We start from the raw sequence: 17,621 nt of genomic DNA, 5'->3' as shown, positions 1-17,621 counted from the left end.
TTCATTATAATGTGCGTGTTTGCAATTGCAATGCCTGAAGACGTTATTTTTATACAGCACTTTGGAGCCGTTTAAAATGGACAATTTAATATGTAGATACAACAAATATTCTTAGATGTTAAACACTTCTAAAATATAGGAGGGAAAAATCACCAAGTGCATTTCTATATTTATTTTCCAGCTTTATTGAGGTCAAAATTTATTGTTAGAAACTCAGGATCTGCCTTTGGAATCTGAGCCTATCTTGTGGGTTAGTAGGAATGAGTAAGAGTTCATAGAGCTTCTGAAACTTGAAAGCCAAAACCACATTACTTTTCAGTTCATTGTGTTTTCGCCAGTTCTGAACGTATTTCATCCCCCCCGCCCCAGTGCGTTGTGCTGCGGTAACATTCAAGAGTCGCCTTCATGCAATTCCTTGAAGACCAACGAGAAGGGGAATCCTCTTAAGTAAATTACATGCGAGAACTAAATTCCTGGAAAAATAGTTTTATTATGCATCATTTAGCTTTTCTACGACCCCCAAAACTGATACGCGTCCTCTGCCAGACTCACACTGGGATCGCCCCTTCTTGGCACTTGCCTTTGGCGTCACTGGTTCTGAGACCACAGAGCAGGGCTGGTTGAAGAGATTTGGGCTGCGTGAGTTAAAACCACCACCTGTGGATAAACACAGGTCTGCATTCTCCTGCCAACTCTTCTCCTTTCATGAACACTGAATTTACTCATTCATTTTAGGGGGGAAAATAAGTGACCTAGTAACCAGCACCATCCTGTACAGAATGTTCCATACAGGGCCCAGCGTAGGAGGACGACTCCTATAATGACACTGTGGTCACTTTAAATGCAGCTTGTGTGCTGAAATATTTTTTGACACATTCCTTTTTCATGAGTGCATGAAATCAGATCCTTATTACCAGGAGGGCTAATATTTTACTCTTAAATAATATCTTGCCTCTCATATGTCTGAAAGTATTTCAAATGACATGCACACAGCTTTAGCTTAAAATCAGCTCTACCGTGAGTACAAGGCAGAAGACAGCTGTAGACAGAAAGTGTACCATAGGGTAAAATTTCTAAGCAGACAGCGTCTCTGAGGAAAGAATGTTGAAAGCCCTTCTTTGTGTGTGTAAAGCTATCACTGACTAATTTTTGGCACACAGTAGGCACTTCTATCATTATTGAATCAAAGTAATTTATTAAAGAAGTCTGTTCTGTGCTTCTGTATTGTTTTATTCATAAGGCCTAAATATAGTGCTTTCACGTTGTGGTCTCAGTAGACTAATGGACTTGGCTGTGGTCATGCGCTCGTCAGTCACCGTTGACTCATGCAGTGTTCCTAGCAGGACACTGATGGCTGGGGTCAAGATAATGGGAAGTGGAAGTCAGCCCTTCATCTACTGATGGTCATTTCACCTCAACATTTAAAATCTAGAGCTCCCCATAGAAGTTCTTTCTCTCATGACAGATAAGGCACTGGTATAAGTCAGACCATCAGGAAGGGTAGTAAGAAACATCTCCCATGAGATGGTCCTTAGAATCAGAACTGACTATGAGAACCAAATTTCAGAAAAATAACTGTTATCCTTAAGAATTTTCACCCAACGTTAACATTCATGAAACATTTTGCACGTAATTCTGTCTCTGACCTTACAGTGTTACACTGAGATCATCTGTGTAAGTGCCCACCTTCTCCCCCTGGGTTCAAAGTCCTGGAGGTTAAGGATGTGCACAGTGACTGGCCCGGAGCTCAACAATGGTTGCCACGAAAAACGGTCTCCAAAGGAATCTTGCCTTTTCTGGAGATGCATAAACTGCCTTTTCTGGCAAAAGCAGAGGCTGTTCCCCTTGCTGCCATTTGCCATGAATTTCAGTTTGGGTGAGGATCTGCTAAATGAGCCAAGCCTCCATGGGTACGATGGAGAGTATAAAAGTGAACACGGAGGGCAAAAAAAAGCCTCCTCGTCCCGGTCAAACCCTGAAGTGCGAGAAGTTGGGGTGTTTGTTCCTTCCCATTTACAGCCAAGACTTTCAACATGTCCAACACCGAGTCCTGCACAGCGGGGTTCTCCCGAGGCTTTCTTTGAATTAAGAAGCGCTTGACCAATAAGAAATTTATTTACTTCGCTTTGCTATCCCCACATACAAATAATAAAAACAAACAAAACCTACTCTATTAGGATAAAAATCTATCAATTGTAGGTATAATTTTATATTCTACTTCTTTCAACAAATGGTAAGTGGGCTCTTTTTCTTAGGAGTCCAAGAAGAGACAACAAGGCTGTTGCTGTTGGTGGTGGTTAGATGGATTTTCCTTTGATTATTCCATTTATTATCTTTATTTTCTCCAGTTACGTCAGTTTTTTTCTTCTTAATCAAAGACACATATTGAGTGCAAAAATGATTATCGAACAAATGAATAAATGAAGTGAATTGCTTTTTCACTGGTGTCCCAACATTTCTGTTTCCAGTGTTGGGGTGGTGGTGTGGGCAGGGCTGTCCATTATGGGACTGCACCTCCTGCCCAAAGACTATGAACACCACTTTCAGCTTGTACCTCCCTTTATGCAGTAAAGTTCCCACATCGCATGAAAAACAGAGAACCAGATAATCCTGATGAGTTTATCAAGAACACAGACTCACGTTCCATTTGCCACACCTTAAAAAAAAAAAAAATCACATCTCAGCTTCTCTAGCTACTTCTCTTTTATTTTACAACAGTGAAACCATTCTTTTCATCGATTCTGCCTTCAGATCCCCCATTCGATACAGGCATAGAAATACGGCAGACATTGCCACGAACTGGAATAGAGTAGTGGTCCACGCTATTTCCGACGCTCTGATCTTAAGCGGTCTTACAAAGTGAGACTGTGATTCACTTCTAAACAATAGGATTGATTTTTTTTTAAGAGTTCAGACCTAACGAAGGTTCCCACTTTTACTCTGCCTTTCATTGGGTCCTCGGATTAGAACACAGCACCCCCTCACAGACTCCTATTCTGAATAGGCTCTCTGGAAGTAACATGTTTTTTTCTAGAGTTGCCAAGGACCTTTCTGGAATCATTCTGGGTCAGAGGCCATGGCCGTTGCTACGACCTCCCCCCACCCAACAGCATCTGACCCACATTTCCAGGTTCTTATCAGTTTGTGTCAGTAGAGAAAAGGCACTTAGATAAGTGGAACAGCAGGCAGTGCTTTGTGGGTGACAGGCCAGACTCCCTCACTCCCGACGTAGGTAAACAGAGCTGCAAGGACCTATTGATCCAGGCTCAGCTCTCATGGCAGCATTTTCACAGAGAATGAGCAGCAAGTTTTCTTCTATTCTTTTCCGCCACCACCTCCCACCAGCCGCAGCCCGCCGTGTCCCAGTTTGCCCTCTTAGCCTTCTGAGGAAATGCACTGGCAGCTCCATATGCCTTCAGTTCTGCTGGGGATTTTGTTCTTTCTTTGCGGTGAGGAGCCAGCTTTCGCCATCTTTCCCAACCATGATTCCTGTAAGCCTTCTGCACCCTTCCATCATCAGGCCAAATCCTCGTCTCTCCGGGAGCCATGAGACCGTGGGAAACTGCCTTCACATTCCGGGACCCTGTCCATACAGGCTTACCTCTAACTCAGCCTCTTGACTAAAGAGTATTAACTTTAACAAAAGACAAAAAAAGCACATAGGTATGACCGCTGCCTGAAAATAACCTGCATTCTACTTGCGCGTTCTATATGTTTAGCACTTTCAGACAAATAAATCCTTAAGCCGTGTGGATGTATCATAGAAATCTCATTTTTAAGCCTAATGAGACCAGTTTGGACAAGACTGAATAAGCACGAATTGTGGATCATAATGTAGAAATGATGGGCAGCTGGGGAAAATGCTCTCAAACCATTTGCTTTCTTCAGCCAACTTTTCAGAGCGAGTTTCATAATTTTCACTAATCCAATTTTTAAAATCCTTTACAAAGTCACTGTTAAACCATTTCCAGAGACTATCTGGTTTGCCATTCTGGAAATGAAATTGCTTTTGAAACTTAAACAGATGGCTTTAATTTTTGGTGGAGTGGTATGAAAGGAATGTCCCATTAGACACTACAAGCGATTCGGCTCGAAGTTTTTGTCGTGCACACATGTGTTTCTAAATGTATTTTACATTTTCTCTCTCAAATGAGTTCCCATCTCTCCACCAGTAAAAGATTTCAGAAGTAAAATTTTAAGTGAAAAATCAACCCCAGCATTTCTAAAAATGTGAAGTCCTAGCTTAACTGAAGTGCTCACTTACTGAAAAGCCAATAGACTAATTCCACCAAGTCAAAAAGTGTCCTCTAAAAGATTCCAAAGATAAGAGTATTTTCTACTTTGTTAAGCTGTTCAAACATGAAGGGCATTCCCTCTACCCACAAGGATCTTTTTATCCGGTTACAGCACAGTAACTTGAAAGGCTGCCACAAACAGAGCCTCTCTTGACCCTTCACCTACTTATTGTAGCTGCCTGAAATAGGGCTAAGTCTGTCAAGGCTCCGGAAGGGAGGGAAGGGATTTGTTCTGTTCAATTTAATTCAACACTTATTGAGTGCCTGCTGTGTGCAAGACACCAAACTAGAAACTTTGAAGAATGTTAAAATTATTAGGTCCTATTCTTTGCTTTTTGTACATTTATAATCTCTAATTGGGAAGGGGGGAGGTAAAAGGGAAAAAAAGAGAGAGGAGTAAATACAAAGAGTATCGTATTTTTAAAAAACATTATGTGGCAAAATGTTAAATACAATGCCAAATTGAAAAAAAATAAAACAAAAAACCAAACCCAGATTTGTAAAAATCCTGTTCATGAGAAGTGTAACAAGACATGCTTAGAAATCAACAAGGGTTTTCCCGTGTCCCTGAATTCTATGTCTTACCTGTTATTTTATCTCTTTCTGAGATTATTTTTAAGAAAAAATCTGAAAGCTGAGAAAGCAAGCACAAGGAAAATACTCTCTCAAACACATGTCAGCATCAAGGTTGCATAATAATATCAATGTACTTAATAACCGACCTGTACACTTAAAAATGGTTAAGATGGTAAATAATTTCTATTATGTGTATTTTACCATGATAATGAAATTTTGGAAGATAAATCAACACTGAGATTTTTTTGGGGGAGAAAAAAGAAAAATGTAGAAGATGTTTTAGAGAGACAAGAATATTTGAAATTGTAGATAAAATCAACTTTGAACTTTCTTGTTGCAGATTCGTACATCAGTGACCACACTCTTGTTTCCCAAAAGACCTTTCAGTTGGATAAGACATTTCCTGATTGCGGCCATACTTCTCGCACTGAATAATGTTTTGGTCATCCTTGTGCCAACTATAAAATACATCTTTGGATTCATAGGTAAGTTTGAGAACAGCTTTTATTTAGTCAACTCGAGCTGATATCTCCTTAATGGGTGGACAAGGAGCTGGTGGATGGGAGGTCAAGGATCCCTGGTCCATCTTAGGCTCATGGGATTCCTATTAGCCAAGCCAGGCTCCAGCTACTCACCTCCCCTCCCTCTCGGGTGACTCTGGAAGTTATTCATAGGATCAGAAAAAACCTTAGTGGCCACCTAGTCCAGCTGCCTTTTCTGACAGATGAGGAAATTGATCCCCAGAGAAGTCAGGTCATACACAGCCTCTCCACCCACCCACCCCCCAATCCAAAAGTCAAGCGTTCCTATGAAACCTTTTGTAAGCCTAAAAGACTTAAAACAAAGAAGCAATTACCATTCATTTATATGGAAAATTTTTTGAGCATCCCGGACACAAAAAATAACCTCCTTGGGCTTTTCTGATACCTTAGGATACAGATTAGTAACAAATGCAGAAAATAAATGGAGATAAAACGGATCTTCAGACATAGTTCCAAAGCTATGGCAGCTTAATGCTGAGATGGAGTGCAGCTCCCAGGGAAGGAGATGGTGATACCACTCTCTCTGCTCAGGGGACGCTGCCTCTATTCATGCCCGCTGCAAATCAGAGTCTAAATGCTCTTTTCATTTTTTGCCTTTTTTTTTCGGAAAGGCAAAAATCCTCTTCAGATTTCTTTCAGTTAGCAAATATGGGTACTAATGTAGGTCTTTCCTAACAGCGAAGTGGCATAACATGAACTTTCAAAATTGGGGAATACCTGTGACTTGGAACAGATTCAGGCTTTGGATTTACATCTTAAAGCTGCATCAAAAAGCAAGGTGATAGAAAGAAAGCATCCTGTAGGTATAATCTAAGTTCTGTCAGTATCAACTGAGCGTTGATGGCTATCGTTGGATGGTAGAGGATGTTGGTCTTTTAAAGCATGTTCTCTTAACTGTGTAGCCTATTAATTTAGTTTTCATCTCCTGATTTGAAGGATTACTCAAATTTTAACTACAATATAAAAATTTGTAAAAATCAGGTGTAGTTTGCAAAGTTAGAAGTGCATAGGAAACAAGGATAGTTGTATTGTATACAATCCGAAATGGTGATATTTTGGATTTAGTGGGTTAAATAAAACATATTATTAAAGTTAAAAAAAAAAAGAAGTGCATAGGAAGGGTATGTGATGAGTTCAGCTTCCTTCGTATGTGTTTATATTATCAATTTCCTATGAATTTTTAACAGGAGGACTTCTTAATGGTTATTGTAGATTATGTGCTCTTAGAATGCAACTGTGACGTTAGTTATATTTTAATTTTCTTGATAACCAGATCTTCTTTGAATAAGCAACCAAGACGAGGTAATGGTACTTTTAGTGCTAAGATTAGGGCAGTATTAGATTTGGTTTTATTCAGGGGTGCCTGGGTGGCACAGCGGTTAAGCGTCTGCCTTCGGCTCAGGGCGTGATCCCGGTGTTATGGGATCGAGCCCCACATCGGGCTCCTCTGCTGGGAGCCTGCTTCTTCCTCTCCCACTCCCCCTGCCTGTGTTCCCTCTCTCGCTGGCTATCTCCATCTGTCAAATAAATAAAATCTTAAAAAAAAAAAAAAAGATTTGGTTTTATTCAAGTGCATGACCTTGGGTCTCTGCCTTGCTGAGTAAGACACTGACGTGTCCTGTGCTTCTGTCCTCAGGGGCTTCTTCTGCCACTATGCTGATCTTCATTCTTCCAGCAGTGTTTTATCTTAAACTCGTCAAGAAAGAACCGCTTAGGTCAGCACAAAAGGTTGGGGTAAGTAAGGCTTGCAATTTCCCCCTTTTTAAGCTGCTCTTCGACTAGTTCAAGTAAAGCAGAAAGTAAGTAATTCCAAAAAATTGATGAACGAGAACCAAAAATCAGATAGGCTGGAACTCTAATGGAGAGAAGGAGGGGTGGATTTCTGAGATGATTCCAGGATTTCCTCCCTTCATATCATCAAGTATCTTGTGTTGAGTCCTTCCTCCCTGTCAAACACTAATGGACCTACACGTGAACCAGTTTCCACCACCAAGACGGCAGCACTATCTACGGGAAATTAGGTGGGAAGGAATTAGGCTCCCTGGCAGTGTTATGACTAGTATGTTTAAATTATTTCATATCTGTTAGGTTTGTAAGGTCAAAAGAAAAGACGTTGCTTTGTTTCCCCCTCCATAGTACCCTGGGGTGGATGGAGGTCCAGAACAGAATCATCCCTTTTCCAGTTAACCTCTTTAGATCTAAAATATAATCTTTTTAAACTAGAGCATATTTCCTTTCTAAAATGATGCTAAAGAAACATATGCCAGAAATAATTGTTTTTCCAGTAATTAAATATTATCAATGACTATTTAATAAAGTCTTCCACTTAAGGCTTAAGAGCAAAGCCTTTTCATGAGTTACGCTGAATTTTGCCTGAGAGTCATTCGCCCCTCAGGACTGTTCGGGGACTTCACAACAGTTTGGTATCAAAAGTTCCTCCCATCATCTCAGCCCTGAATTCCTACCTTCTTTAGTCTATCTTGCTTGGACTTTTAAGCAGTGTGAGTGACCTTGACAGATTACTTGTCCTGTTTGTGACCCATTCCGAGTTTGAACTGATGTAAAAATTAAGAGTGTCTCCTAGATTCTTTCTAGTGAAAAACCTTTTAGCTGGTGCTTCCTCAGGTATAGAATGAGGAGGCTGATCTGAGTGGTAATATAAAGGCCTCTTCTAGTCTGTGTGTAGACACGCACACACACACACACACACACACACGTGCTTCTTTTTTAAGGAATATGCAGCACAGATTAGGCTTTTGTTTTGATTTGTTTGCTTTATAAAATTGACTCCTATCATATATACTATGATACGCAGGTCTAGGACCTGCCCTTTCCCACCTAAAAGCTTGTGAGCGCACCCAATGTCATTAAATCTTTTTCTGTCACTTGACTTTAAAGATTACAGGGCATTCCATCATTTTGACGTACCAAATCAACCATTTCTCTATTTTGAGGATTTGGGTTAAATCTCTCCATTGGATTCACCCTCTTTCCCCAACTCGGCTTCTAAACTCACTGAACTGCTAGGCACCAAGCTCCGAGCTGTAAGAAATACAATTCAATATGCCAATCAGACGGCTGCCTTAGGTAAACAACTTGTAGGAGCAAATACGGTTTCTGCGTGCCCTAACAAGTTCTCTCTGATTGACAGGCTTTAATTTTCCTTGTGGTTGGAATCATCTTCATGATTGGAAGCATGGCGCTCATTATAATTGACTGGATTTACAATCCCCCAAATTCCAAGCATCACTAACCCAAGGAAAAATACTTTTTCTATTGGAAATGGTTGCAAATTATGCTGCAAAAGACATTTGAGTTCTATTGATTGGAATGTTATTCATAGGAAATAACAGGACGATTCCCAAGATGTTTATAGTAACATCACCAGGCACCTGCGGAAGAGAAAAAGCATCATTTTTGTCAAGAATGGCTGTTTGTATGTTTAAAACGAGTGGTGCACATTGCTACCCGTGTTTTCCTAGAGCAGTGTGAGAGGATGTATTTTTGCTATTTGTGCAAGTGGAGTAAGCGTAGCTGTGGGTAATGGTCATCAGAGAATACCCTCCCCCTCCCCCCCAGAATTGCCAAGTACTTGTATTCTCAGAACATCAAACAAAAATGCCCTGGTGGCAAAGCTATCTAACTGCTTAATGCCTTCCCTCAATCCAGCACCCAATACCCTGGGTTTATTGACTAACAGAGGCAAAGGCAGGTCTTTCGAACCGTCCCTGTAAGGTACATGATCAGACAGCAGTCTAGAACATCTTACTGTCAACAGTAAAAGAATATGTTGCCCATTTTGTTTGTGACATTGAATTAGAGACTTCTTCATTTAATAGATTTTTGGCAAATATTAAGAGAGCTGACTATACACAGGCATACCTCCTTTTACTGTGCTTAGCAGATATGGAGGGTTTGGGGGGTTTTTTGCAAATTGGTTCACAGCAACCTTGCGTGGAGCACCATTTTTCCAACGGCATCTGCTCCCTTTGTGTCTCTGTGTCACATTTTGGTAGTTCTCAGAGTATTTCAAACTTTTTCATTATTGTATTAGTGATGGTGATCTGTGATCAGTGATTAAGACTTGCTGACAGCTCAGATATGGTTAGCATTTTTTAGCAATAAATTATGTACATTTTTTAGACATAATAGTATTGCACACTTTGTAGACTGTAGCGTAAACTTTTGTATGCACTGGGAAACCAAAAAGTCTATTTGACTTGTTTTCTTGCAATATTTGCTGTATTGAGGTGGTCCGGAACTGAAGCTGCCATCTCCGAGGTATGTCTGCCTGTCTCAGGAGTTGTCCCTGCAAGGTACATACATGAATGATCAGACACCAGGCTAGAACACCTTATTGTGGACAGTAAAGGAATGTTTTGCCCATTCTGTTTGTGACATTGAATGAGTGCCTTCTTCGTTCGATTTTTTTTTTTAATGAACGTTAAAACATCTTACTACACAGAGAGAGGGGCTTTATTTAAATTATAGAGCAACAGCAAAAATCATGCTTATTGCTAAACTGCCTGTCCTGGAAACATTTGCTTTTCAATATTATTCCTAGTCCTCTTGTCATGCTTCTGTCATGGAACAATGCTCTCCCTCTCGTCTTCCATTGTCATCCAGAAGTTTTAGACCGACCACTCTTCACGTGGGGCTACATTACCCAGTATTGTTTGATACATTTTTATTTGATAAACATTCAGTGCAGGAAACTGTGATTGCTATATGTTTATGTATATAATCTTATTCTGTAGTCATCAGAATTTTAATGTATGGTACATTTGATTTTTTTTTTTTTACATGTGTAGTTTTCTCTCTTCATGGTCAAAATGTTTATACTATTGAGGGTGGGGGCAGGGAATTAAGTTGATGGGCTCAAAAATCCATGTGTACGTATCTGTTTATTGGGGATATTTTAAATTTGAAACCTAAGTTATATATAGTTCAGTAATGCTCTCTAATGTTTACCATAATAACACAATCATCTACAAGAAAATAAGTTCCTTGTTTGCAAAGAGTTATCAATATGAAGGTTGTTCTTTTAACTTAGCATGTCTAAAATAGGATTTAGTTCATTTTGGCTTGCACAGGAGTTTGCTGACATTCATTGGTCATTTAACACAACGTTAAATGGCTCTCCATAAAAATACAGAGAGATGCAAACTATTATTCTTGCTCACTTCTGCAACACACTTACATGAAATGGGTTTAAAACTAGCACTCACTGCCCAGAATTTCTGGAGTTTGCCACTTTTCCCCCCACCAAGTCGTAGCAACATTTATGGTATATTTTTATATTTTAGTAAAGCCAAGTATGAAATACAAGTATCATACCAGTATAATATTAAATCATATTTCAATAGTTGCTTTGGAATGTGCCTTAAGAAAATATACATTCGTTTTATGTATCATTTTCTAGAGGCATAATACTGTCAAATGGTGCGCTTTGCTATGGAAATTGAGCATTACTAGAAACTATCATAACTTTTGAGTCATTATTGGAAAATACTTGCCAAATAGTGTCTTTCAAGATAGGTTTCCATTTATGTTCACCTAAAGAGTGTATCAAAATAGAAAGTGGAAAAGGTACCTTCTGAGTGTTAAAAACAGGTTTAATCTGAATGTATTTAAATGTAAATATCAGAGATTAATTCAAAAAAATTGGGAAAGTATAAAATCTGTATATATTTTGAATGCTTTACACCTTTGAAATGACTAACTTGAAAATATCAACCTCTGTAATTATACAGACATTCAAGAGCAATACTGCAGCGCCAAATAGGGAAGCACCGTTTTCTTTCTCATGGCCATTTTCAGGACTAGAGTTCACACAGACTGCAGGGCAGACTTACATATGGTATCTTGTACTGGTTAATTTAACCCCATTTATGAACAGATGAAAATTTTATTTTCTTATTTCATTTATAAGATGGTTCAATGTACTGGGAGGCTTTTTTTTTTTATTACAGAAAGTGTATATTGGTATATAATAAATGAACTTTTCAAATGACTATGATTTGATTTTCTTTCTATTGTTGAAGGTTATAAATTATTTGTGCATGAAAAACATTTCAAATCTAAATACAGTCTTTCGTCTGTTGTCATATGTTCCATTTTCGTAGTTACTTTTGGCATGTAACTAACCTTTACAGCTGTCGAAGAAAAACAGTCACCATCTTATTTTGGCAAAATACACAGCTAATCCTCAATCATTTTCATTTATATCATCACATACATACCTCCTAGGATGGATATGGGAAAATGTGTCTCTTTATGGTTAATTAGGGAGAATTCACTTGGGAAGGAAAAAGAATAGAAGAAATATGAAAGTAGTCAAATAAAGACATGGAAGACATGGAAGAAAGGAAGCAACGTGGGAGTGCAGATGATTGGGTCAAAACCGACAGGTGGTGGGACTGACAGGTTGTGTGCTTGACTTTCTAAGAAAATTCCAAGTAGTTCTCCAAAGGGTTTCCACCATTTTCATTTTCACCAAGAATATATATGGGCTCCAGTTGTTTCACAGCTTTGCCAACACTGGGCATTGTACTTTCTAGCCTTTCCAGTGGGCGGGAAATGGTAGCCCTTTGTGATTTTCATTTCCATTTCCCTGGTGACTAGTGTTGGAAATTTTTCATTCCATTTCCAAATGGCCGTTCCGGTTTCCTTTTGTGAGATGTCCATTCCAATCTTTCACCCATTTTAAGAATGAGGTTGTTTGTCTTTTTATTGTGGATGTGTCTTTATATATTCTGGACATATGTCCTCTGTCAGATGGCAAATATATTTTCTCAGGCTATGACATGCCTACTCATTTGCTGAAAGGTATCTTAATTCTATCTTTCTGGGGCCATGTCTTTATAGCGTGAAGCTCTGCAATTCCTGTCTTACTGAGATAAAATTAATTAGGATGGTATTGCTATAATTCATGTTTAGATTTTCAAATGTGGAGAGTAAGTCTTCTTTTTCTCCTTTCTGGGGTGGGGGTGGGTAGTAGGTTTTCTTGCCTGGTGGTGAGCTTTTATTGAATATATGTGAATATGGTTCTTGTTTTATAAGTTACAGGTAATTGACTAAAAATAACCTTTGCTAAGTCACTTTGAGTCTTGGTTAGGAGACCTAGTACTACTTAGATAGGCCCAGGACCTCAAAAACCCTTTGTGGCTCCTTGTAATCAACCTCATTAGTTTTCTCAGCCCTTGTTACAGGCACATACGGATGAAACAGAAGAAATCACTTCAAGCGGCTCTTATTCACTAGCTTGGAAGTTGTGCCATATCCTCTTGACCCCGTTTTCACCCACATGGGAAGCAGTTTGCAGGGCCTTTGCTTCCATAGCATGTACTCTTGTGACTGTCTTTTCCCAAGAAAATATTGGGTACTAATTATTCAATAGACCATATTGAAGAAATGGATTGGAAAAAAAAAATGTTTAGAGCCTTTCTTCACACCACACACCAAGTGGAAAAACGCAATAAGAAAGGCAATACATAAGCAACAGCATTTTAGGAAGAACGACTTGACAGCTGCCTGGGGAAGTAAGACAGTGGGGGGAATTACAAGGCCAATGATGGATCATGGGACTAGACAGCAGTGCATTAAAGAACAATTAACAAAACACCAACTCCTATAAAATACAGGCCAGTGTATCCTTAATGTAGGAAGAGATAAAAACCAATAAGGGAACTATTAAGAATCTAACAGAAGAATGGGCAATGGATATGAGATCACTGAAGACAAATAAATAAATTGTTTGATCTCACTAGGAGTCAAAGACATGCAAGTAAAAACACAAGTACAATTGTTTTGTCTGTCGTATTACTAAAATAAGAAAGCTTAATCCTTAGTGCTGGTGAGTGTGCAGAGCTGAACACTTATTCAAAGCTGGTGGCAGAAATCTTGGCTCAGCTTCCCTGGAAAGCATGCTGGCAACACTTAAAGATCCCTAAGGATGTCTGTGGTAGGCAGAACAGCGCCCCCCCGCCAAGATCTAATCACATGAGCCCTTAAAATCAGAAAACGTTCTTCACCTGAAGTCAGAAAGAGTCAAAGCATGAGAGGGACTCAAACTGCTGCTGCTGGCTTAAAGACAGAAGAGACCATGTGGAAACAGAAGGAAAGGAGTTCTGCCAACAACTTAAATGAGCCAAGAAAATGGTTCTCCTGAGCCTCCAGCTAGGAGCCCACGGCACCAACACGTCGATCTGAAGCCCGAGAGACCTTAAGCAGGATATTCTGCTGTGCCCGCCGGACTTCTGACCTCCAGCTCTGTGGAGTGATAAAGAGTGCTGTTTTAAGCTGCTTAAGTGTGTGACAATTTGTTACAGCAACAGGAAACTAGGAAATACAACATTCATGGCTTTTGATCCACTAACTTCTTTTCTAAGAATCTATTCTTAGGAAGAAATCAGAGAAGTGAATTCACTTCTGTCTACTAATGTATTCTTTCACCATATAATGAGCTACATTTTTGAAGCATTCCAAATGTCTAAAACTGTGGAATGACTGAATAAATTCTAGGACCTTCATAGGCTGGAATAGGACATAGTCATTAAAAATGTTTTTGAATAGAGATGCCTGGGTGGTTCAGTCAGTTAAGCATCTGCCTTTGGCTCAGGTCATGATCCTGGGATCGAGTCCCATATTGGGCTCCTTGCTCAGTGGCGAGCCTGCTTCTCCCTCTGCCTGCTGCCCCCCCTGCTTGTGTGCTCTCTCTGACAAATAAATAAATAAATAAATAAATATTTAAAGTTTTTGAATAATCACCAATAAAATGAAAAACTATGGTATAACATTAAAGTGGGGGAAAAACAAGAATAAATACTTAACTATACCAGTTTTATATATTAAAAATGCACGGGGGTGCCTGGGTGGCACAGTCGTTAAGCATCTGCCTTTGGCTCAGGGCGTGATTCCCGGCGTTCTGGGATCGAGCCCCACATCAGGCTCCTCTGCTATGAGCCTGCTTCTTCCTCTCCCACTCCCCTGCTTGTGTTCCCTCTCTCGCTGGCTGTCTCTCTCTGTCAAAATAAATAAATAAATAAATCTTCAAAAAAAAATGCATGGAATAGAAAATTAGAAATAGAAAGGAAATAGACATAAGTGATACAAGTAGATATCACAGGTAGCAAGATAATAAGTGATGTCAGTCTTCATCCTCCAATATTTCTTTATTTTCTAAATTTTCTACAGAGACTATATTCCTTTTGTAATTATAAAAAATATAAAAAATAGACATTTTTCTATCAATTTATATTTTCTGGAAAAACTAAAATGTGCCGCCAATTTCTATGCATTTTTATATTTTCAGCTGAGTCTAAAGGCAGAATTGGATGAGCGTACAATTCACAATTAGGGAGCAGTCATTGATGACTGAAGCAGAAGGTGAAAGGCTGGGGCAGCACCTCTCCAGAGGCGGGGCATGCGAAGGACTTGAATGGTGTAGCATAGCCAGTAGACCAGGATTTCACATCCATGGTTTGGACAAGCCATTTAATTTTATTGAGCTTCAGGTTTTTTTCATTTCTGTTGGTATAATTTCTGTGTAATGCAATTCCCAAGATGATCTAGCTTGGAATCATTGGAAATCAGAAAGCCCTTACAGCATAGTCATATCTCTAGTACGAATGCTGGATAGTCACAAGTCAAGGGATCATCGGAGAGCTCCAAAGCATACCTTGCAGCAGTGATTTCTGCAGCCTGGTCCTGCAAGTGAGTCAGATGAAGTCAAATGTTTCTGGGGAATACTCTGGCTTGCCACTCAGGCTGAATAATTTAAAGGAAAAACATTGAGTGAAAACCATGCATCAGATACGGTCCTAAGCACAAGAAAACAGAGTAGTCCTTGTCTTTAAGGAGCTTACAGTATACAGAGGAGGGGGCACATGTATACAAATAGTTATAACATCAAATGGATAATTCTCTACTATATACCCAGGATTCCATGGAGCCTCTAAGGGGAATGCCCAAATCCACTGGGGGAAAGAGGAGTAGTCTGATTTCTGGCAGCAGAGGCCCCTGAAGCTGAATCCTAAAGGACACACTGAAGTTGTCAGACAAAAAGATGGAGAAGCAGAACAGCACGCACAAAAGCATGATTCCTCCCACGCCTCCCCTCTCCACACACACACACACACATGCACACACCTTCCACATACTCTGTATTAGACTCCTTCTGCTGTTATAACAAAGTACCATACACTTAGTCCCTTAAAAGAACACCTTTTATTATCTTACAGGCAGCTCCAGCAGGGATCAGTAGAAGCCCCAGGCAAATCGTAAACCAAGTGGACCAAGTGAAATAACAAGGATTCTTCAAATTAAACTGATTAGTACTACAGTCACAGAGTAGGCCAAGACCTGTGTGCCAAATCTGAAAAGAGTGGCTGCTTGATACAATAAGAGATTTTAATAGAGTGTCTGATACACAATTGAAAATCATCCACCATACCCAGAACCAAGAAAATTACAACTTGAATAAGATAATCAACTGATGTAAACACGGATGAATCAGATGTTCAAATTACCTAGCAAGGATTTTAAAGTACCCATCCTAAAAATGCTTCAATAATCAATTATAAATTCTCTTGAAAAAAAATGAAAAAAAAAAAAAAAGAACATCCCAGCAAAGAAACCGAAGTTTATAAGAAGAGAGCCAACTGGAAATCATAAACTGAAAAATATAATAACAGAAATTGAAAGAAAAATTCACTGGTCGCACTCAGTAGCATCCATTCTACTGAGAATGGAGATGGAGAACAGAATCGGCATTCCTGAGTAAGTATCAATAGAATTTGTCCAATGTGAACAAAAAAGAGGAAAGAAACTAGAAGAAAAAAAAGAAGAGTAGCACAGAACGGGGCTATAGACCCGTGTGACAAAAACAAAGTCAATGTTCGTATGATCAGAGTCCCAGAAGGAAAAGAGATGGATTAAAACTAAAAGACAATTGGAAGAAATAATGGCTGAGAACTTCCCAAATTTGGTGAGAGATACCAAGCTACCTACTTAAAAAGCTCAGTGAATTCTCAAAAGGAAAACCCAAAGATAAATCCATGCAAATAATCGTCAAAATTTCTGAAAACTAAAGATAAGGAAAAAAAGTCTTGAAAACATCCTGCGAGAAACAGATTACCTATATGGGAACACTCATTGGATGCCTGAGGATTTCTCATCAAAACCCATGGAGATCACAACGAACCAGCACAACATTTTTCAAGTGCTGAGAGAGGAGTTTCAACAGTAAGCTCTATATCCAGCAATACTATCTTTCAGAAATAAAGGGGAAATAACATTCTCAGAAAAAGGAACAGTAAATGAATGGTTGCTGGTCTACCTGTAAAAATGCACTAAAGAATGTCTTTCAAGCAGAAAATGATTTTAAAAAATGTTAGAAAATCAGTAAAGAACAAAGGAAAGACCAGAAATATGAGCGCAAACAACAGACTACCCTCTTCTTCATGAGGTTCATAAATACGTTTTCTATTGAAACAAAAATTATCATCACCTAATACTCAGGGCAATGATTTTTTTTAAGTGGAGAAGGTAAAAGGGACTTCTAGAAATGAGGTTTTCAAATTTGCTCCAGGTGGTAAAATGTTGATACCAGTAGACTGTGATAAGCCATATGTATATCCTAAAATGCCCAGAGCAACCATGACAAAAACTGTACAAAGAGATACAATGAGAAATGCTATAACTAAAGATGAATTTCACAAAAATGTTTAAGTAACCCACTGGAAACCAAAGAAAGAGAAACAGAGCAATGAGAACAAGAAAAAACAAAGACAATCATAAAATGGCAGACTTAAGCAATAACATCGATAATTACCTCAATGTAAATGGCCTAAGTACACCAATTAAAAAAAAGAAGAAGAAAGATTAAAAGAATAAATAAAAACCATGACCCAACTATATGCTGATAAGAAACTTCAAATTCATTGACAGGGGTAGGTTGGAAGTAAAAGGGTGTAAAAATATATAAAGAAAGAAAAAAGAAAAGAAAAGAAAAAAGAAAAGGAAGAAAAGAAAGAAAGAAAAGAAAAGAAAGGAAAGAAAGGAAAGAAAGAAAGGAGAGAAAGAAAGAAAAGAAGGAAGGAAGGAAGAAAGAAAGGAAGGAAGAAAGAAAAGAAAGAAAGAAAGAAAGAAAGAAAGAAAGAAAGAAAGAAAGAAAGAAAAAAAGAAAAGGAAGGAAGGAAGGAAGGAA

General features: G+C 38.9%; 1 protein-coding gene across 5 annotated transcripts in view; it reads left to right on the top strand.

The window, feature by feature from the left end:
- The window catches only part of SLC38A4 (solute carrier family 38 member 4), a 68,407-nt gene extending 56,960 nt beyond the window's left edge, over nucleotides 1–11,447 (top strand). For 3 of the 5 annotated variants that reach the window (XM_019802805.2, XM_019802804.2, XM_002922285.4), the window contains exons 14-16: nucleotides 5,212–5,356; nucleotides 7,050–7,147; nucleotides 8,565–11,447. In XM_019802805.2, the coding sequence (XP_019658364.1) occupies nucleotides 5,212–5,356; nucleotides 7,050–7,147; nucleotides 8,565–8,666 (345 nt within the window). In that variant the 3' untranslated portion in view covers nucleotides 8,667–11,447. Of the gene's footprint in view, nucleotides 1–319; nucleotides 3,299–5,211; nucleotides 5,357–7,049; nucleotides 7,148–8,564 lie in introns of those variants that run through there. The other 2 variants (XM_034645628.1, XM_034645627.1) reach the window with 2 other exon arrangements.
- Nucleotides 11,448–17,621: the final 6,174 nt, after the last annotated feature.

Source organism: Ailuropoda melanoleuca, chromosome 16, assembly GCF_002007445.2.
Source record: "Ailuropoda melanoleuca isolate Jingjing chromosome 16, ASM200744v2, whole genome shotgun sequence".
Lineage (NCBI taxonomy): Eukaryota > Metazoa > Chordata > Mammalia > Carnivora > Ursidae > Ailuropoda > Ailuropoda melanoleuca.
Note: the sequence above shows the minus strand (reverse complement) of the source record. Positions and strands in the feature narration are given on the sequence as shown.